Raw genomic sequence first — 23,784 nt, forward strand, 5'->3', positions numbered from 1 at the left:
TGACATGTATGTATACACTTCAGTATTCTGGGGATGGTATTTCACCGGAACTACTGTGTTAAGGTCACTAATCCTTTTAATAACTATTCTCATGTTAAACGTTTTTGCTGGAATGTAGAATCGTTTACATTGCTGAGGTACTGTGTGAATAAATGTTTGGGCATTATTTTCCACTTGGCAGTTTTTTGCTTTAATTGTGACAGTTTCGTTTCTCTTCACTGCTGTGTGGGAGAGGGAGGGGCCGTTTTTGGCGCTCTTTGCTACGCATCAAAAAATTCCAGTCAGCTACTTTTATATGTCCTGCATGATCCGGTTCATCTCTGACAGATCTCAGGGGTCTTCAAACTTCTTTGAAGGGAGGTAAATTCTCTCAGCAGAGCTGTGAGAATTCTTATAGTGACTGTGTATAAAAAACGTTGTTTTGTTTTTCTTATGTACAAATTTAATTAGTGTTGTTTTTTTTTACTAATGGGAACAAACCTTTGCTAAAAGTTGTGTTGTTTTAAAATTTGATGCAATAACTGTTTTTCAGTTCATTATTTCAACTGTCATTTAATCGTTAGTACCTCTTTGAGGCACAGTACGTTTTTTGCTAAAAAAGATTATAACCAAGTTGTAAGTTTTTTTGCTAGTGTGTTAGACATGTCTGTCTCAGAGGAAGATATCTGTGTCATTTGTTCCGGTGCCAAGGTGGAGCCCAATAGAAATTTATGTACTAACTGTATTGATGCTACTTTAAATAAAAGTCAATCTGTACAATGTGAACAAATTTCACCAAACAGCGAGGGGAGAGTTATGCCGACTAACTCGCCTCACGCGACAGTACCTGCATCTCCCGCCCGGGAGGTGCGTGATATTTTGGCGTCTAGTACATCTGGGCGGCCATTACAGATAACATTACAAGATATGGCTACTGTTATGACTGAAGTTTTGTCTAAATTACCTGAACTAAGAGGCAAGCGTGATCACTCTGGGGTGAGAACAGAGTGCGCTGACAATGCTAGGGCCATGTCTGATACTGCGTCACAGCTCGCAGAGCATGAGGACGGAGAGCTTCATTCTGTGGGTGACGGTTCTGATCCAAACAGATTGGACTCAGATATTTCAAATTTTAAATTTAAATTGGAGAACCTCCGTGTACTACTAGGGGAGGTCTTAGCAGCTCTCAACGATTGTAACACTGTTGCAATACCAGAGAAACTGTGTAGGTTGGATAAATACTTTGCGGTACCGGCGAGTACTGACGTTTTTCCTATACCTAAGAGACTAACTGAAATTGTTACTAAGGAGTGGGATAGACCCGGTGTGCCGTTCTCACCCCCTCCAATATTTAGAAAGATGTTTCCAATAGACGCCACCACTCGGGACTTATGGCAAACGGTCCCCAAGGTGGAGGGAGCAGTTTCTACTTTAGCTAAGCGTACCACTATCCCGGTGGAGGATAGCTGTGCTTTCTCAGATCCAATGGATAAAAAATTAGAGGGTTACCTTAAGAAAATGTTTGTTCAACAAGGTTTTATATTACAACCCCTTGCATGTATCGCGCCGATTACGGCTGCGGCAGCATTTTGGATTGAGTCGCTTGAAGAGAACCTTAGTTCCTCTACGCTAGACGACATTACGGACAGGCTTAGAGTCCTTAAACTAGCTAATTCTTTCATTTCGGAGGCCGTAGTACATTTAACCAAACTTACGGCTAAGAACTCAGGATTCGCCATACAGGCACGCAGGGCACTGTGGCTAAAATCCTGGTCAGCTGATGTTACTTCTAAGTCCAAATTACTTAATATACCTTTCAAGGGGCAGTCCTTATTCGGGCCCGGTTTGAAAGAAATTATCGCTGACATTACGGGAGGTAAGGGCCACGCCCTACCTCAAGACAAGGCCAAAGCTAAGGCTAGACAGTCTAATTTTCGTCCCTTTCGGAATTTCAAAACAGGAGCAGCATCAACCTCCACTGCACCAAAACAGGAAGGAGCTGTTGCTCGTTACAGGCAAGGCTGGAAGCCTAACCAGTCCTGGAACAAAAGCAAGCAGGCCAGGAAACCTGCTGCTGCCCCAAAGACAGCATGAACCGAGAGCCCCCGATCCGGGACCGGATCTAGTAGGGGGCAGACTCTCTCTCTTCGCCCAGGCCTGGGCAAGAGATGTTCAGGATCCCTGGGCACTAGAGATCATATCTCAGGGATACCTTCTAGACTTCAAATTATCTCCCCCAAGAGGGAGATTTCATCTGTCAAGGTTGTCAACAAACCAGATAAAGAAAGAAGCGTTTCTACGCTGCGTACAAGATCTGTTAACAATGGGAGTGATCCATCCGGTTCCGTGGTCGGAACAAGGACAAGGGTTCTACTCAAACCTGTTTGTGGTTCCCAAAAAAGAGGGAACTTTCAGGCCAATCTTAGATTTAAAGACTCTAAACAAATTCCTAAGAGTTCCATCGTTCAAAATGGAAACTATTCGGACAATTTTACCCATGATCCAAGAGGGTCAGTACATGACCACAGTGGATTTAAAGGATGCTTACCTTCACATACCGATCCACAAAGATCATCACCGGTATCTAAGGTTTGCCTTCTTAGACAGGCACTACCAGTTTGTAGCTCTTCCATTCGGATTGGCTACGGCTCCAAGAATCTTCACAAAGGTTCTGGGTGCCCTTCTAGCGGTACTAAGACCGCGAGGGATTTCGGTAGCTCCGTACCTAGACGACATTCTAATACAAGCTTCAAGCTTTCAAACTGCCAAGTCTCATACAGAGTTAGTTCTGGCATTTCTAAGGTCGCATGGATGGAAAGTGAACGAAAAGAAGAGTTCTCTCTTTCCTCTCACAAGAGTTCCATTCTTGGGGACTCTTATAGATTCTGTAGAAATGAAGATTTACCTGACAGAAGACAGGTTAACAAAACTTCAAAATGCATGCCGCGTCCTTCATTCCATTCAACACCCGTCAGTAGCTCAATGCATGGAGGTGATCGGCTTAATGGTAGCGGCAATGGACATAGTACCTTTTGCACGCCTACACCTCAGACCGCTGCAACTATGCATGCTAAGTCAGTGGAATGGGGATTACTCAGATTTGTCCCCTATTCTGAATCTGAATCAAGAGACCAGAAATTCTCTTCTATGGTGGCTTCATCGGCCACACCTGTCCAGGGGAATGCCATTCAGCAGGCCAGACTGGACAATTGTAACAACAGACGCCAGCCTACTAGGTTGGGGCGCTGTCTGGAATTCTCTGAAGGCTCAGGGACTATGGAATCAGGAGGAGAGTCTCCTTCCAATAAACATTCTGGAATTGAGAGCAGTTCTCAATGCCCTTCTGGCTTGGCCCCAGTTAATAACTCGGGGGTTCATCAGGTTTCAGTCGGACAACATCACGACTGTAGCTTACATCAACCATCAGGGAGGGACAAGAAGCTCCCTAGCAATGATGGAAGTATCAAAGATAATTCGCTGGGCAGAGTCTCACTCTTGCCACCTGTCAGCAATCCACATCCCGGGAGTGGAGAACTGGGAGGCGGATTTCTTGAGTCGACAGACTCTTCATCCGGGGGAGTGGGAACTTCATCCGGAGGTCTTTGCCCAAATACTTCGACGTTGGGGCAAACCAGAGATAGATCTCATGGCGTCTCGCCAGAACGCCAAACTTCCTCGCTACGGGTCCAGATCCAGGGATCCGGGAGCAGTTCTGATAGATGCTTTGACAGCACCTTGGAACTTCAGGATGGCTTATGTGTTTCCACCCTTCCCGCTGCTTCCTCGATTGATTGCCAAAATCAAACAGGAGAGAGCATCAGTAATTCTAATAGCACCTGCTTGGCCACGCAGGACTTGGTATGCAGATCTAGTGGACATGTCATCCTGTCCGCCTTGGTCTCTACCTCTGAGACAGGACCTTCTGATACAGGGTCCATTCAAACATCAAAATCTAACTTCTCTGAAGCTGACTGCTTGGAAATTGAACGCTTGATTTTATCAAAACGTGGTTTTTCTGAGTCGGTTATTGATACCCTGATTCAGGCTAGGAAGCCTGTTACCAGAAGGATTTACCATAAAATATGGCGGAAATACCTATACTGGTGCGAATCCAAAGGTTACTCCTGGAGTAAGGTTAGGATCGCTAGGATATTGTCTTTTCTACAAGAAGGTTTAGAAAAGGGTTTATCAGCTAGTTCATTAAAGGGACAGATTTCAGCTCTGTCCATCTTGTTACACAGACGTCTGTCAGAAAATCCAGACGTCCAGTCCTTTTGTCAGGCTTTAGCTAGGATCAAGCCTGTGTTTAAAGCTGTTGCTCCACCATGGAGTTTAAACTTAGTTCTTAACGTTTTACAGGGTGTTCCGTTTGAACCCCTTCATTCCATTGATATAAAAATGTTATCTTGGAAAGTTCTGTTTTTAATGGCTATTTCCTCGGCTCGAAGAGTCTCTGAGTTATCAGCCTTACATTGTGATTCCCCTTATCTGATTTTTCACTCAGACAAGGTAGTTCTGCGTACTAAACCTGGGTTCTTACCTAAGGTAGTCACTAACAGGAACATCAATCAAGAGATTGTTGTCCCATCCTTGTGTCCAAATCCTTCTTCAAAGAAGGAACGTCTTTTACACAATCTGGATGTAGTTCGTGCCCTCAAGTTCTACTTGCAGGCAACTAAAGATTTTCGCCAAACTTCTTCCTTGTTTGTCGTTTACTCTGGACAGAGGAGAGGTCAAAAAGCTTCTGCTACCTCTCTCTCTTTTTGGCTTCGTAGCATAATACGTTTAGCCTATGAGACTGCTGGACAGCAGCCTCCTGAAAGAATTACAGCTCACTCCACTAGAGCTGTGGCTTCCACTTGGGCCTTTAAGAATGAGGCCTCTGTTGAACAGATTTGCAAGGCTGCAACTTGGTCTTCGCTTCATACTTTTTCCAAATTTTACAAATTTGACACTTTTGCTTCTTCGGAGGCTATTTTTGGGAGAAAGGTTCTTCAGGCAGTGGTTCCTTCTGTATAATGAGCCTGCCTATCCCTCCCGTCATCCGTGTACTTTTGCTTTGGTATTGGTATCCCAGAAGTAATGATGACCCGTGGACTGATCACACATAACAGAAGAAAACATAATTTATGCTTACCTGATAAATTCCTTTCTTCTGTTGTGTGATCAGTCCACGGCCCGCCCTGTTTTAAGGCAGGTAAATATCTTTTAAATTATACTCCAGTCACCACTTCACCCTTGGTTACTCCTTTCTCGTTGTTTCTTGGTCGAATGACTGGGACTGACGTAGAGGGGAGGAGCTATATGCAGCTCTGCTGGGTGAATCCTCTTGCATTTCCTGTTGGGGAGGAGTTATATCCCAGAAGTAATGATGACCCGTGGACTGATCACACAACAGAAGAAAGGAATTTATCAGGTAAGCATAAATTATGTTTTTCGGCTCGCTATATGTGGCGTCGGGAGGTTCTCCTCACAACACAGCATCTCTCCTGCTAGAGCAATTAAGGCGCCAAATTCCCGGTTTAGAGAAGTAAAGTGATAATCCAGTAGCTGCGCCACTTGTGACTCCCATCTTTCCAGTTGCTCCATATGTGCAACAGATCAGCCTCCGAGCAGTATATGCGAAGTTCAGCCCAAGCTATCAGACGCTGTATGCTTTCCTATGACTCTTCACCACGACAAGGTGTACTTTCTAAGCCCAACACGGTGAAATCTGTGCTATAGGTCCTAAAGGCCAGGGCCGCAGAAGACATCAATATGATATTATGGGTCCCGCTCAACTCATCTATGTAAATTTAGTGTCTCTGTGATCGCAAACTTTTATAGATGAAGCTGTAAGAGTTCAATGTATTAAAGTTTAGAAAAAAGTTGCGATAGCATTAAATTAGTGAGTTATACGAGCGGGAGCTCTAAAAGACGCGTCTGCTCCTCTCCAAGGCTAGCTCCGCCCCCCGATTTTAACACATTTAACATGATTTCCTCTCAGATATGTTACAAAGTAAGTGGCTGTTTGGATTTGCGGCTTATAAAACTGTACACATGATTTCCGTTTCTACCACTTGAAAATAGCACACAGGTTTCCTATATGACTTCAGTAATAAAACACATTACTGTATTCTAGTTATGTTTCCTACAAATACATTAGCAACTTTTCACCTCAGATTAACATTGAAATAAATTACAAAATTACATATTATAAATGAGACAGATTCATTTATATTATTAAAAAAATCATAACTTATGATTATTGAAATGTAATTGATTTTATTTACTATTTTCAGTACTTTGAAACCACTCCAGGTAACTTATCAAATCGTTGACCTTGAAGTTGCAAGCAATCTCTTTGCAGAGCTAAACAAGGACAAACGAATTTCATCCATAGTAAGTAACTATTTGTTTTTCATTCAATACCATTTTAATTAGGGTTGTAACATTTTTGCAAATGCAGGTATTTTCCAAGTGAATCTCAAATTACATCAGATAAATGACATCATTTGGGCTCAACAATAATTTTGAATAAAAAATGTTTACATGGGAAATTATAATAAAACTGGTAATATGCGTGTGCATGCATACTTACATAAAACCACATATATACATACAAATATATATATATATACTAGCTGTTGCCCGCGGCTTCGCTCACGTGTATTTTGTGATTTGTAAAATATAGGGAAAATGCGACCACTCACGAGACGACGTGTGCCCTTACGTGTGTGCCTGTTTGGGGTGCACACTGGCTGACATGAACTTCTTGAGTTTTATTATTATTATTATTTATTTATAGAGCGCCAACAGATTCCGCATCGCTGCCCATGGGTACAAAGATAAAAGTACAATGGAGAAACAATACAATAAGAGACAAAATTTTACAGAGAAATACAGGGGGAATTGAGGGCCCTATTCCCGTGGATGGATAGGAGGATGGGAAACAGGAGGTGGGGACTGCAAAGGTGAGTCAGTCAGTCAGGACTTCTTTTATATATATATATATATAAGTCCTGACTGACTGACTCGTCAACGCCCAGCTCAAACCGTTTAACCTAGGAACGTAAAATTTGGAAGGTTCATTGTTTTTATGACGTAGGCACCCACTAAGGAAGGATTTTTTAAATTTTTGTGTCAGTCGTGTTTTTCTGATCGCAATCCAAATTCATGATACTTTAAGGGACATTAAGTCAAGATTAAACTTTAATAATTCAGATAGAGCATGCAATTTCAAACAAACTTAATTCACTTCAATGATCACATTTGCTTTGTTCTCTTGGTAGCCTTTCTTGAAAAGCATACCTAGGTAGGCTCAGTAGCTGCACTTCTATTGGGTACTAGCTGCTAATTGGTGGCTGCACATATATACATTTTGTTATTGGTTTACCTAATGTGTTCAGCTACCATGCAGTAGTGCATTGCTGCTCCCTTAACAAAGGATACCAAGAGAATTAAGCAAATTGTAAAGTTGTTTAAAATGTATGCTCTATCTGAATCATGAAATATTAATTTTGGGTTTCACATCACTTTAACTTCCTTCTCGGTTAATTAAAGTTAAAAAAAATAATAAGCACTTTTACACTAATACAAATTATCATAATCGATAACCCAACATACACGCATGCCCACTATACTGATACTGTCCCTTTTCAAATCACTTAGAGAGACATACATATTCGGGGCATTCACCCCTTCCTCAGACCATTCAAAAGTGATACAAACAGTGTTTAAGTAAATAACAAGCCCCTCCTCCCACAGGATCTAGCCAATCAGCTAGAAATATAACAAAACATTTCATTTGTATATGCTCATATCAATTATGTAACAAACAGTGACATCAAACAACATATGTCTAATCTTCCATAAAACATCAAAAAATGTTAATATATTTAAGGTATATACAAAGTAGTGAATGTATGTAAGGTATATACAAAATAGTGATAGGTGACCATCAAAGTGCATAACGATAATATGGATCATTGTAAGCAACTATAACAATATTATTATATGGCTTCAAAAATATGTTCACAATAAAATTATGTCTATCGCTACACAATGTCTGAACATAAGTATATTCCAGGTAATGGAGTGTGCCAAACAGTAATTTACACAATGTTTTAAACAAAATGATTGAACAGAGCCTAGAAACTTACGTCCGCCATTAACAAACAAACCGAAGACGGCTTGGAATCGAGGGCGTGGCAAGGACGTCATCACAGACACAACTCTCACGACCAATCAGAGTGTTGATATGGTAACGAAGAAGTAGCTCCCAAAGATCGTTTTGTTTAAAACATTGTGTAAATTACTGTTTGGCACACTTCATTACCTGGAATATACTTATGTTCAGTCATTGTGTAGCGATAGACATAATTTTATTGTGAACATATTTTTGAAGCCATATAATTATATCGTTATAGTTGCTTACAATGATCTATATTATCGTTATGCACTTTGATGGTCACCTATCACTATTTTGTATATACCTTACATACATTCACTACTTTGTATATACCTTAAATATATTCACATTTTTTGATCAGATGTTTTATGGAAGATTAGACATATATGTTGTTTGATGTCACTGTTTGTTACATAATTGATATGAGTATATACAAATGAAATGTTTTGTTATATTTCTAGCTGATTGGCTAGATCCTGTGGGAGGAGGGGCTTGTTTTTTATTTAAACGCTGTTTGTATCACTTTTGAATGGTCTGAGGAAGGGGTGAATGCCCCGAAACATCACTACATAATAAAGTGTGTTGTGGTTTAAATACAGTGAGTGCATATTCCTAGTATTCTCTCTCTCTCTCTCTCTCTCTGTGTATATATATATATATATATATGTGTGTGTGTGTGTGTGTGTATATGTATGTATATATATATATATATATATATATATATATATAGGTAGTCCTCAGTTTACGCCGGGGTTAGGTTCCAGAAGGAATGGTTGTAAATCGAAACCGTTGTAAATTAAAACCCAGTTTATAATGTAAGTCAATGGGAAGTGAGGGAGTTAGGTTCCAGGCCCCTCTCAAAATTGTCATAAGTAACATCTAATACATTATTTTTAAAGCTTTGAAATGAAGACATAAATGCTAAACAGCATTATAAACCTAATAAAATAATCACACAACACAGAATATATAATTAAACTAAGTTAAATGAACAAAAACATTTGCTAAACATCATTATTAACCTAATAAAATAATCACACAACACAGACTTTACTTGCATTTTTCTTCAAACAATTATTTCTATGCATTCCAATCTGGATTTATTTATAGACAGGACGATCTTGTTCCTATGAAAGCGGCTCGATAGCTCAGGTCTAGTTATACTGATTAATTTTAGCTTGCTTGACTTGCATATCTTTGCTGCAACACAAGCGGACAGCTCCACCTACTGGTTATTTTAATCAATGCACTGCTTCTCAATGCTTTTCAATAGCAGTCACATGACTGGAAAAAAAGGTTGTTATTCTGTTATTCTGAAACAGTGCAAATTGAACCGTTGTAAACCGAGGGCCACCTGTGTGTGTGTGTGTCTGTGTGTGTATGTATATATATATATATATATATATATATATATATATATATATATATATATATATATATATATATATACACACACAGTATATATATATATATATATATATATATATATAGTTAGTTGTGAAGCACAACAGGTTAGTTGCACATCACTTATTAGCATCAATGCACACAATTAAAAAGGATCAATCAACATAATCAACCCCCTGAAATCACCATTTTATTCATACAAGCGCCCTACACAAACACTACACACAACACACAAACAATAAACACATACTACATGTACACCAAACAAACACTACACACACACCACAAACACATATACACATACTACTCATACACCACACATTCACTACACATAACACACAAACAATACACACATACTACACGTACACCACACAAACACTGCACTCACCACACAAACACTACACACATATGACATGTACACCACACAAACACTACTCACACCACAAAAACATATACACATACTACATGTACACCACAAAAACACTGCACACACTACACATACACCACACAAACACTGCATACACTACACATAGACCACGCAAACACTGCATACACCACCCAAACACTACACATACTACACACACACAAACACTACATAAACCCTACACCAGGACTTAAATTGGTTTAAAGTCTAGCTCAAAAACTTAGAAGCCAGCAGATTTTGGCCATCTTTATAAAATATTATATATATGTGTGCTATGTGTGACAAAACCTGCTGAATTATTTGGCTGCTTGATCCTCTGCTATGTTACTGACCACTACAGAGGGCATCACATGTGTAATTAAGTAACATAAAATGGACATGAAACACAAAATTTTACTTTGATTATTTAATTTGCTTTTTTATTTAGATCCTTTGTTGAGGAAATAGCAATGCACATGGGTGAGCCTCACCCAATCACACGAGGCATCTACGTGTAACCACCAATCAGCAGCTACTGAGCCTATTTAGATATGCTTTTCAACAAAGGATGCCAAGAGAATTAAGAAATTAGATTATAGAAGTACATTGGAAAGTTGTTTAAAATTACTGCTCTTTCTAAATCATGAAAGAATTTTTTTAGGTTTCATGTCCCTTTAACCCTACCCCCATGTTGCTTCAGAGATAAAACGGTTTTAATGGGAGGTATAAGAGGTAGAATTTAGATTTGTATTTCACAGCTGCCAAGAATGCATCCAGCCACACTAAGCTAAACTTTAGGTGGTGGCCTGCAGGGGAAGTGAGGGGGTACAGATGAGGGTCTTGGAGGCTTTAATACAGGGTACCAGGGCCTAGTTTTAAGAAGCCAGTGGCTCCTTGGCACCTGGGTTTGTTGAGCCATGCACTACACAACACACAAACACTATACACATACTACTTATACACCACACATACTACACATAAACCTCACAAATACTATAAACATATACAACACAAACAATACACAAAAAATGCACACACCAAGCAAACACTATGCACAAACTACACATACACCTCACAAACACAACATATACACTACAAACATACCACATACACCACACAAACACTACACACACCACGCAGACAGTACACACATACCAAACAAACACTACACACACCACACAAACACTACACAAACAATGCACACTCCAAGCAAACACTACGCAAATACTACACACACACCACACAAACACTACACACATACCACACAAACACTACACACACACCACACAAACACTACACACACCACACAAACACTACATGCATACCACACATACACCACACAAACAGTACACACATACCACACATTCACCACACCCACCACACAAACAGTTCACACATACTACACATACACCACACCCACCACACAAACAGTTCACATATACACCACACAAACACTAAACGCATACCACACATACACCATACAAACACTACACATCCCGCAAACAGTACACACATACCACACATACACCACACAAACACTACACACATAGCACACAAACTTTTTCTTTCTGGTTTGTTTTACAGATGTGTTCCAGCTTAAAAAATGGTCTGTTTCCAGAGCTTCAGTCTCTCCCACCCCTCTATGAGGCAGTGTGCCTATTTCTCTTGGTGCCGGAATACCCTTTGATGTATGACCCAAATACTTGCTTGTCGCTTGTGGTCCCATTTTCTAATGCCGTAAACAACTTAAGCAAAAGTTCTTTGGATATATTAGGTACAGTTGCTTTTCAACAAATGTTTTATCTAACATGGAGCATTGGTAGATGTTTTAAATTAAATGTAATGATTTTCCTTCTGTTTTAATGGCTTTCATCGTTTTTTTATTTTCTTTGTGACACCTCTGACTCAATTTTTAAAGTGATGTATCAAGATGTCTTATGCTATACAATTAATTGTAGGAAAATAATATGAAAATGTTACACTACTTATCAGTTTAAAATTGGTCTATAATGAAAATTGATACATTCAATATAATATCTATTTAATCTGTTTATCCTAACTATTTGTACAAAGACCCTCAGTCTTAAATCACTGTGACACATTGATGTCTGAAGACTCTGGCTGAAAATCAGTCATCTACAGTAACCTGAGATAAAACCTGTATCACAATAAGAAATGTTGTTAAGTTTGTTTGTCTGTTTTTGGTTTAAAATAAGTATTAGATAGACATAAAAACATAATTTATGCTAACTGATAAATTTTATTTCTTTCATGGTGGTGAGAGTCCATGATCCAATTACTCTTCCTGCCACTTGGAGGAGGCAAAGATTCCCAAACTCCAAGCGCTCTATAAAACCCCTCCCACCTCACAGGTACTTCAGTCTAACTTATAGCCAAGCAAAAGCGGTAGGAAAGAAATAAGAGCAAAAAAATAGGACCAAGGAAAAAATATGTGCACATAAATGAATCCACACCAAAAACTGGTTGTGTTCTCGTGGACTCTCACCACCATGAAATAAATTAATTTATCAGGTAAGCATAAATTATGTTTTCTTTTATACAGGTGGTGAGAGTCCTCGATCCATTACTCCTGGGAACTAATATCCAAGCTGTGGAGTCCACGAGTAATGAAAACAAGGGCTGGATACCTTGCAAAATTAGTCAACAAAAGCCTATTTTTAAAAAGCAAAAATATGTTCAGGTGGTGACTGACCCACCTCCAAGAATACCTTATTGATCAAAAGTATCAACTAAGAAGCCAAATAAATGGCCAAAGCTTTCTGCCCTTTCTAGAACAGAAAAGTGAACAATCAAACTGGAAGTTTGTCTAAAATCCTTATTTCCTGGGTGGATATCTGTGTATATGGCAGATTATAAGGAAGCTATAGCTGCAATTATATTTTGATTTGAGTGACTCTTCCAGGAGAATAGTTTGCGGCAGGGGCCTGTTATATACACTTAGGCACAGGTCTCAGGGGCGCGGCAATGCTGAGATTGCCCCAAGCCCTACCACCCCCTCTCCTGCTGCATGTATATTACAACGCCAAAAACCAAACCGGCATGGCAATGAAAGAACAAGAGTTTGAAGAAGCAGTGCTGGGGCTTTTAGAAGAGCATTTTCAGAAAGTCAAAATGCTCTTTGATAAATGCTTTAATGAGAACCCAACCTCTGAACAAGATGAAGATTGCAAAATGCTTTTTATAGGGGAGCTGTATAAGGCCAGCAGGGGAAAACCTTTTACTTCTGATGATCTGTCGCTAGACAACTACCAGACAGCCAACGAGACGGAGAAGTGAGAAATTTTGTGTCACACTTCCTGTGACACCTGTGGAAGGCTTGTGACTAAATCCAATCAAGTAAAAAATATTCCACTACTCATATTTCAAATACAACCCTTCCCCAAAAACTGTACTGTGAGAGGAAATGGGCCTCAACACAATCTGAGAACCCCTCTCATTGAAGAATCAAACTGCACATCTTCATTCTTCACCTTCTTCCAGCAGAGGCAAAGTCAAGAATGAGTTACCAATGAGGTGGTAGTGGTTTTATAGAGCTCTTAGGTTTTGGGAATCATTGCCTCCTCCTAGTGGTAAGGAAGAGTATTTCCCAGGAGTAATGGATCGTGGACTATCACCACCTGTATGAAAGAAAGTTCTTGTTCAATAAAACATTTTTTTCAAACAGCATACACTTTGTAGAAATACCCACACACTTCTTCTAAAAGCACTGAAGTGCAAGTAAATTCAGCACTTTCCCCCTTGAAAGGTGTGCTCACATGCATCACCCATATTATCTCAGCATCGGCTTACATTCATACTAGTAGCCAATGCAGAGTTCATATAAATAAAATGTATTCAAGTTTGTTTGGAGGGAAGCACCAGATGCATCAGTAGCTTTGGCACTTGTTTTTAAATGATAAATAATTCAAAGGTTTTTAATTATTCTGCTATTTATTACTCACAATATTTTATTACAATGTACTTATTGGAGTGGCATTATAACATTGGTTACATTCACATGAGTACCCAATACAGAGTTGATATGAGAGGAATGTAATTCAAGTTTATGTTTGGAGATATTTTCAGTGAAAGGTACTTTTCTCCTGTTAAGTGTAGTCAGTCCACGGGTCATCCATTACTTATGGGATTATAACTCCTCCCTAACAGGAAGTGCAAGAGGATCACCCAAGCAGAGCTGCTATATAGCTCCTCCCCTCTACGTCATACCCAGTCATTCTCTTGCACCTAACTAATAGATAGGATGTGTGAGAGGACAGTGGTTATTAAAACTTAGTTTTTTATTTCTTCAATCAAAAGTTTGTTATTTTAAACGGCACCGGAGTGTGTTGTTTTTTCTCAGGCAGCATTAGAAGAAGAATCTACCTGAGTTTGTGTATGATCTTAGCGGACGTAACTAAGATCCATTTGCTGTTCTCGGCCATTCTGAGGAGCGAGGTAACTTCAGAAAGGGGGACAGCGGGCAGGGTTAACCTGCAAAGAGGTATGTTGCAGTATATTATTTTCTAAGGAATGGAATTGACTGAGAAAATACTGCTAATACCGATAAAATGTAAGTACAGCCTTAAATGCAGTAGTAGCAACTGGAATCAGGCTGTTATGTATGTATGTTGGCACTGAAGTATTTCTGGGGAATGGCACTTCACTAAGAAAATACTGTATACATATAACTTATAGCCTTTCTGCAGTAAAAGCAACTAGCAACAGGCTTTTTTATAACTTCATGTATTTATCTTTAAAACGTTTACTGGCTTGTTAATCGTTTTAGCTCTGAGGTACTTGGTGAAAAATTTTATGGGCATTAATTTCCACTTGGCTATCGTTTGTTTTAAATAAAATCAGTTTATTGAGCTTCCCCACTGTTGGATTATGAGTGGGAGGGGCCTATTTTGGCGCTTTTCTACGCAGTAGAAATTCAGTCACAAGTCTTCCTTGTTCTCCCTGCATGATCCAGGACGTCTCTTCAGAGCTCAGGGGTCTCCAAAACTAGTTTTGAGGGAGGTAATCACTCACAGCAGACCTGTGAGACTGTGCTTTGACTGTGATAAAAACGTATATATTTTATTGTTATCCGTTTTTTTGGTATTAAGGGGTTAATCATCCATTTTCTAGTGGGTGCAATCCTTTGCTAAATTAATACATTTACTGTAAAAATTTGGTTTCTATAACTAATCCGGTTCATTGTTATTTCAACTGTGACAGTTTTTGTGTGCTTCTTAAAGGCACAGTAACGTTTTTTATATTGCTTGAAAATTGTTTTGAAAAGTATTTCCAAGCTTGCTAGTCTAATTGCTAGTTTGTTTAAACATGTCTGACACAGAGGAATCTCTTTGTGCAATATGTTTAAAGGCCAATGTGGAGCCCAATAGAAATTTGTGTACTAATTGCATTGATGCTACTTTAAATAAAAGCCAATCTGTACATGTCAAGAAAATTTCACCAGACAACGAGGGGAAAGTTATGCCGACTAACTCTCCTCACGTGTCAGTACCTGCACCTCCCGCTCAGGAGGTGCGTGATATTGTGACGCCAAGTACATCAGGGCGGCCATTACAAATCACTTTACAAGACATGGCTAATGTTATGACTGAAGTTTTATCTAAATTGCCAGAACTTAGAGGTAAACGCGACCACTCTGGGGTGAGAACAGAGTACGCTGATAATGTTAGAGCCATGTCTGATACTGCGTCACAAATGGCAGAGCATGAAGATGGAGAGCTTCATTCTGTAGGTGACGGATCTGATCCAAATAGACTGGACTCAGACATTTAAAATTTTAAATTTAAGCTTGAGAACCTCCGTGTATTATTAGGGGAGGTATTAGCGGCTCTGAATGATTGTAACACGGTTGCAATCCCAGAGAAATTATGTAGGCTGGATAGATACTATGCGGTACCGGCGTGTACTGACGTCTTTCCTATACCTAAGAGGCTTACAGAGATTATTACTAAGGAGTGGGATAGGCCCGGTGTACCTTTTTCCCCTCCTCCTATATTTAGAAAAATGTTTCCAATAGACGCCACCACACGGGACTTATGGCAGACGGTCCCTAAGGTGGAGGGAGCAGTTTCTACTCTGGCTAAGCGTACCACTATCCCGGTGGAGGATAGCTGTGCCTTTTCAGATCCAATGGATAAAAAGTTAGAGGGTTACCTTAAGAAAATGTTTACTCAACAAGGTTTTATATTACAACCCCTCGCATGCATTGCGCCTGTCACGGCTGCGGCGGCATTCTGGTTTGAGTCTCTGGAAGAGACCCTTGACACAGCTCCATTGGATGAGATTACACACAAGCTTAAAGCTCTTAAGCTAGCTAATTCATTTATTTCTGATGCCGTAGTACATCTAACTAAGCTTACGGCTAAGAATTCCGGATTCGCCATTCAGGCGCGCAGAGCGCTGTGGCTAAAATCCTGGTCAGCCGATGTGACTTCTAAATCTAAATTGCTTAACATACCTTTCAAAGGGCAGACATTATTCGGGCCCGGTTTGAAAGAAATTATCGCTGACATTACCGGAGGTAAGGGCCATGCCCTGCCTCAAGACAGAGCCAAACCAAGGGCTAGACAGTCTAATTTTCGTGCCTTTCGTAACTTCAAGGCAGGAGCAGCATCAACTTCCTCCGCTCCAAAACAGGAAGGAACTGTTGCTCGCTACAGACAGGGCTGGAAACCTAACCAGACCTGGAACAAGGGCAAGCAGGCCAGAAAACCTGCTGCTGCCCCTAAGACAGCATGAAGTGAGGGCCCCCAATCCGGAAACGGATCTAGTAGGGGGCAGACTTTCTCTCTTCGCCCAGGCTTGGGCAAGAGATATCCAGGATCCCTGGGCGTTAGAGATCATATCTCAGGGATATCTTCTGGACTTCAAAGCTTCTCCTCCAAAAGGGAGATTTCATCTTTCAAGGTTGTCAACAAACCAGATAAAGAAAGAGGCGTTTCTACGCTGTGTACAAGATCTTTTACTAATGGTGAGTGATCCACCCGGTTCCGCGGTCGGAACACGGACAAGGGTTTTACTCAAATCTGTTTGTAGTTCCCAAGAAAGAAGGAACCTTCAGACCAATCTTGGATTTAAAGATCCTAAACAAATTCCTAAGAGTTCCATCGTTCAAAATGGAAACTATTCGGACAATCTTACCCATGATCCAAAAGGGTCAGTACATGACCACAGTGGATTTAAAGGATGCCTACCTTCACATACCGATTCACAAAGATCATTACCGGTTCCTAAGGTTTGCCTTCCTAGACAGGCATTACCAGTTTGTAGCTCTTCCCTTCGGGTTAGCTACTGCCCCAAGAATCTTTACAAAGGTTCTGGGTTCTCTTCTGGCGGTACTAAGACCGCGAGGAATATCGGTAGCTCCGTACCTAGACGACATTCTGATACAAGCGTCAAGTTTCCAAACTGCCAAGTCTCATACAGAGTTTGTACTGGCATTTCTAAGGTCACATGGGTGGAAAGTGAACGAAGAAAAGAGTTCTCTATTGCCACTCACAAGAGTTCCCTTTTTAGGGACTCTTATAGATTCTGTAGAAATGAAAATTTACCTGACAGAAGACAGGTTAACAAAGCTTCTAAATGCTTGCCGTGTCCTGCATTCCATTCCACACCCGTCAGTGGCTCAATGCATGGAGGTAATCGGCTTAATGGTAGCGGCAATGGACATAGTACCCTTTGCACGCCTGCATCTCAGACCACTGCAATTGTGCATGCTAAGTCAGTGGAATGGGGATTACTCAGATTTGTCCCCTATGCTGAATCTGGATCAAGAGACCAGAAATTCTCTTCTATGGTGGCTCTCTCGGCCACATCTGTCCAAGGGGATGCCCTTCAGCAGGCCAGATTGGACGATTGTAACAACAGACGCCAGCCTGATAGGTTGGGGCGCTGTCTGGAACTCCCTGAAGACTCAGGGATCATGGACTCAGGAGGAGAGTCTCCTTCCCATAAATATTCTGGAATTAAGAGCAGTTTTCAATGCCCTTCTGGCTTGGCCTCAGTTAGCAACTCTGAGGTTCATCAGGTTTCAGTCGGACAACATCACGACTGTGGCTAACATCAACCATCAGGGAGGGACAAGGAGTTCCCTAGCGATGATGGAAGTCTCAAAGATAATTCACTGGGCAGAGTCTCACTCTTGCCACCTATCAGCGATCCACATCCCAGGCGTGGAGAACTGGGAAGCGGACTTTCTAAGTCGCCAGACTTTTCATCCGGGGGAGTGGGAACTTCATCCGGAGGTCTTTGCCCAAATACTTCGGCGTTGGGGCAAACCAGATCTGGATCTCATGGCGTCTCGCCAGAACGCCAAACTTCCTTGTTACGGATCCAGGTCCAGAGACCCGGGAGCAGTTCTAATAGATGCTCTGACAGCACCTTGGGCCTTCAACATGGCTTATGTGTTTCCACCCTTCCCGATGCTTCCTCGATTGATTGCCAGGATCAAACAGGAGAGAGCATCAGTGATTCTAATAGCGCCTGCGTGGCCACGCAGGACCTGGTATGCAGACCTAGTGGACATGTCGTCCTGTCCACCATGGTCTCTACCTCTGAGACAGGACCTTCTGGTGCAGGGTCCTTTCAAACATCCAAATCTAATTTCTCTGAGGCTGACTGCATGGAGATTGAACGCTTGATTCTATCAAAGCGTGGATTCTCGGAGTCAGTGATTGATACCTTAATACAGGCTAGGAAGCCTGTTACCAGGAAAATTTATCATAAAATATGGCGCAAATACTTGCATTGGTGCGAATCCAAGAGTTACTCATGGAGTAAGGTTAGGATTCCTAGGATATTGTCTTTTCTACAAGAAGGTTTAGAAAAGGGTTTATCCACTAGTTCGTTAAAGGGACAGATCTCAGCTTTGTCCATCCTTTTACACAAACGTCTGTCAGAAGTTCCAGACGTTCAGGCTTTTTGTCAGGCTTTGGCCAGGATTAAGCCTGTGTTTAAAACTGTTGCTCCGCCATGGAGCTTAAACTTAGTTCTTAACGTTTTACAGGGGGTTCCGTTTGAACCCCTTCATTCCATTGATATCAAGCTGTTATCTTGGAAAGTTCTGTTTTTAATGGCTATTTCCTCGGCTCGAAGAGTCTCTGAGTTATCGGCCTTACATTGTGATTCCCCTTATCTGATTTTCCATTCAGACAAGGTAGTTCTGCGTACTAAACCTGGGTTCTTACCTAAGGTAGTCACTAATAGGAATATCAATCAAGAGATTGTTGTTCCATCATTGTGCCCTAACTCTTCCTCAAAGAAGGAACGACTTCTGCACAATCTGGACGTTGTCCGTGCCCTGAAATTTTATTTGCAGGCAACTAAAGATTTTCGACAAACTTCTTCCCTGTTTGTCGTGTATTCTGGACAGAGGAGAGGTCAAAAGGCTTCGGCTACCTCTCTCTCCTTCTGGCTTCGTAGCCTATGAGACTGCTGGACAGCAGCCTCCTGAAAGAATTACAGCTCATTCTACCAGAGCTGTGGCTTCCACTTGGGCCTTTAAGAATGAGGCCTCTGTTGAACAGATTTGCAAGGCTGCAACTTGGTCTTCACTTCACACTTTTTCCAAATTTTACAAATTTGACACTTTTGCTTCTTCGGAGGCTGTTTTTGGGAGAAAGGTTCTTCAGGCAGTGGTTCCTTCCGTGTAATGAGCCTGCCTGTCCCTCCCGTCATCCGTGTACTTTTAGCTTTGTTATTGGTATCCCATAAGTAATGGATGACCCGTGGACTGACTACACTTAACAGGAGAAAACAAAATTTATGCTTACCTGATAAATTCCTTTCTCCTGTAGTGTAGTCAGTCCACAGCCCGCCCTGTTTTTTATGGCAGGTCTAAATTTTAAATTATACTCCAGTCACCACTGCACCCTATAGTTTCTCCTTTCTCGTTTGGTTTTCGGTCGAATGACTGGGTATGACGTAGAGGGGAGGAGCTATATAGCAGCTCTGCTTGGGTGATCCTCTTGCACTTCCTGTTAGGGAGGAGTTATAATCCCATAAGTAATGGATGACCCGTGGACTGACTACACTACAGGAGAAAGGAATTTATCAGGTAAGCATAAAATTTTTTTTTTTTTTTTTTTTATAAGTAAACATATGTATTGTTTAAAATACATTTAACATTGATTAGGGACTTTTATTTTAATTTAAGTAACTCTCACCTAGATTACGAGTTTAGCGTTACGGTTTTAACGCTGAAAAAATGGCCATTTCAGCGTAAAAACAGTAACACAGCCATTACGAGTTGTGTCGGTATAGCTATACCGCAAGCATTTTAGCCTGTAACGTAACGTCAGTCCCACACTCAAAAAAATTACGTTTTTGCTTGGGATTTCCATTGCGCCGGTATTACAGGTTGTGCGGTGAGGCTAAAATGCTTGCGTTACAGCCTATACCGACACGATCCATACCGCCATCTGAGAGCAGTAGTTATAGATTTTGTGTAACAAAAATGTTTCACAAAACTCATAACTAAAGTGTTACAAAGTACACTAACACCCATAAACTACCTTTTAGCCCCTAAACCGCCGCTCTCCCACATCTAAAAAACTATATTAAACCTATTAACCCCTAATCTGCTGCCCGCCTACATCCCCGCCACTATAATAAAGTTATTAACCTCTATTCCGCCGCTCCCTGACACCACTGCCACTAACTAAACTTATTAACCCCTAAACCGCCAGCCCCCCACCTCGCCACTACTAAATAAACCTATTAACCCCTATACCGCCAGCCCCCCCACATTGCCACTAATAAATTAAACTATTAACCTCTAAACCTATCACCTCCTAACTTTAAATTAAAATTACAATATCCCTATTTTAAAATAAATAAAAACTTACCTGTGAAATTAAAAAAAAACTACGTTTAAACTAACAATTAACCTAACATAACTATTATACTAAAATTAAAATAACTACCAATTAAAAAAACTAAATTACACATTAAAAAAACATCACACTATTAAAATAATTACAAAAAATAAAAAATACTAAATTACGAAAAATAACAAACACAAAATTACGAAAAATCACAAACGAAATGTTCAAAAATAAAAACAATCTAATAGCCCTATAAAGTAGGGGGGGGGGGGGGCCCTTCTTAGATTCTTGCACCTGGGCCCTGTGGTTTCTTGTTACGCCTCTGCCCCTAGCCTACAATAAACTACCAATAGCCCTTAAAAGGGCCTTTTGTAGGGCATTGCCCTAAAGAAATCAGCTCTTTTACCTTGAAAAAATACAAAGACCCCCCAACAGTAAAACCCACCACCCCAAAATAAAAAACCTAACTCTAACAAAAACCTAAGCTACCCATTGCCCTGAAAAGGGAATTTGTATGGGCATTGCCCTTAAAAGGGCATTCAGCTCTTTTACATTGCCCTGAATTTGCCTGAATACAACGGACAGTCTACACCAGAATGTTTATTGTTTAAAAAGATAGATAATCCCTTTATTACCCATTCCCTAATTTTGCACAATCAACACTGTTATATAAATACACTTTTTACCTCTGTGATTACCTTGTATTTAATCCTCTGCAAACTGCCCCCTTATTTCAGTTCTTTTGACAGACATCCGTTTTAGCCAATCAGAGCTGACTCACCTGAACTCCACGTGCGTGAGCACAGTGGTATCTATATGACACACATGAACTAACACCCTCTAGTGGTGAAAAACTGTCAAAATGCCCTGAGAGAAGAGGCGGCCTTCAAGGGCTTAGAAATTAGCATATGAACCTCCTAGGTTTAGCTTTCAACTAAGAATACCAAGAGAACAAAGCAAAATTGGTGATAAAAGTAAATTGGAAAATTGTTTAAAATTACATTCTCTCTGAATCATGAAAGTTTATTTTGGGCTAGACTGTCCCTTTAATCTATGGTTTTTAATTTAATGGATGTTTTTTATTTTGTATTTTTAAAACAATACTTTATTGCAAGTTTTTATTCTATCCTTTACCATATCAATCAATATAATCGATAAAACTAATAAATATTTTCATAATATATTGGTTCTTATTAAAGGTGTAGTTAGCTTTATAGCGCACTCTTTTTGTTTGTTGTTAATTTATTGTGAGATTTAGGGATAATTCTCAATTAAGAGTTGCAAATACTACTTTAGAGGGTATTTAATTTATATTACTATTAATAAATCTAGCCCTTAGCCTCCTCCTATAGGGTAGCAAATACACCAGGACCTTTAGTCTCCTCAGAAATGACCTGAAAAACCCTAAGTACTTCAAGGTTTTTAAGGGTAAAATTCACATATCTGCCATGGGGGGGGGGGGGGATTAAATTCTGTGCAGGAGTGAAGTGGCATGCAGAGCTCATGGACTGTTCAGAGAGTGAGAACGCTTTTTATAACTCCTGCAGTGCAGGTCCTGGCTACAGCAAACCGTTGGAATTATGCACAGGAAAGTTTACAAAAATGCAAAAAGAATATACTTTAAAACATACACATTAAATAAAATGTGACTAAAATGTTTGTTCCTTGTTACTCTCATCCACCAGAGACCTTATGGAAATCTTTGCCAGTAAACTCATTTACAAAGATAATTGAGATGGTTAAAAATGCCCTGGTATTAACTGTGCTTGGTGGTCATGTGGAGCCCAACAGAAAAAATCTCCTACATATGCTAGAAAAACTATTTAAAGTAAGTATGAACATACTACAATATGTGCACTAATGTTAAATGTAAATAGGCTATTCATTTATTCCTTGTTGCAAATAGTAGTAATGTAGTAAGAACTATTTTTTGTACACCCCCCCCCCCCCACCCCATCTCTCAAACGTATCTCCTTGTGGTTTTAGGTCTCAGGTGTAGCAGGAAACACCCTCATATATTTTTGCAAAGATTAAATGGATCTAGGTCAAAATTTAAATGTACATGGGTGCATTTCAATTTAAAATAGAAGCATTTTTGCAATATACTTCCATTAGCAAAAATGCTTCAAGGTCAAGTTATTACTGATTCTCTGTGGCATATACACATATCCTGTGAGGGCTCAGCAAGTCAGCAGTGGTTTGTATGACACAAATTACGTCTTCACAGAAACAATACACACCACTGTCAGCTCTCTGAGCTTGAATACTTGTGCACAGGCCGTCACAGCATATGTGCGTATGCCGCAGAGAAAAACTAATAACTTTTACTAAAAGCATTTTTGCTAATGGAAGCATATTACAAAAATGCTTCTATTTCAAACTGAAATGCATTTATGCATATTTTAATTTTGATCTTTTTATCCCTTTAAAGTGATAGTATGGGGCATATTTATTATAGTGCGGACGGACAAGATACAATGTAGCGTATCATGTCTGCTGCACATCGATAAATGCAGACAGCATACGCTGTTGGCATTTATCAATGCACCAGCAGTTACCGCCTCCTGCAGATTCGCGGCCAATCGTCCGCTAGCAGAGGGTGTCAATCAACCCGATCGTATTCGATCGGGTTGATTTCTGTCCGCCACATCAGAGCACGCGGACAGGTTATGGAGCAGCGGGGGGCATCAAGCTCCATACGGAGCTTGATAAATTGACCCATAAATGTTAATGTATTGGATGAAAAATTACTACCTCAAAGACAAACCTCATTGTCACTGAGAACGATAATGAACTGCACATGCACAGTAATTTTTCTGACTGATACAGGACAGGTGCATGCATCTTGTATTATTCTCTGCACCCTCTACATAGCTTTCTTTTTTCCCCTTCAGTTATTACCTACTCCTGCATGTGCTCTGCCCTGCTCACACACCTTACACTCACACTCTTTAACTCTCCTCCATTCTCACTTCTCCCTCCCACCC

General features: G+C 40.3%; 1 protein-coding gene across 2 annotated transcripts in view; it reads left to right on the top strand.

The window, feature by feature from the left end:
• Positions 1-23,784, top strand: part of LOC128649891 (probable E3 ubiquitin-protein ligase HERC6) — a 282,469-nt gene that overhangs the window by 107,239 nt on the left and 151,446 nt on the right. For both annotated transcript variants that reach the window (XM_053703418.1, XM_053703419.1), the window contains exons 11-13: positions 6,261-6,360; positions 11,541-11,730; positions 22,483-22,625. In XM_053703418.1, the coding sequence (XP_053559393.1) occupies positions 6,261-6,360; positions 11,541-11,730; positions 22,483-22,625 (433 nt within the window). The remainder of the gene's footprint in view (positions 1-6,260; positions 6,361-11,540; positions 11,731-22,482; positions 22,626-23,784) is intronic.

This window comes from Bombina bombina, chromosome 2 (assembly GCF_027579735.1).
Source record: "Bombina bombina isolate aBomBom1 chromosome 2, aBomBom1.pri, whole genome shotgun sequence".
In the NCBI taxonomy this organism is placed as follows: Eukaryota; Metazoa; Chordata; class Amphibia; order Anura; family Bombinatoridae; genus Bombina; species Bombina bombina.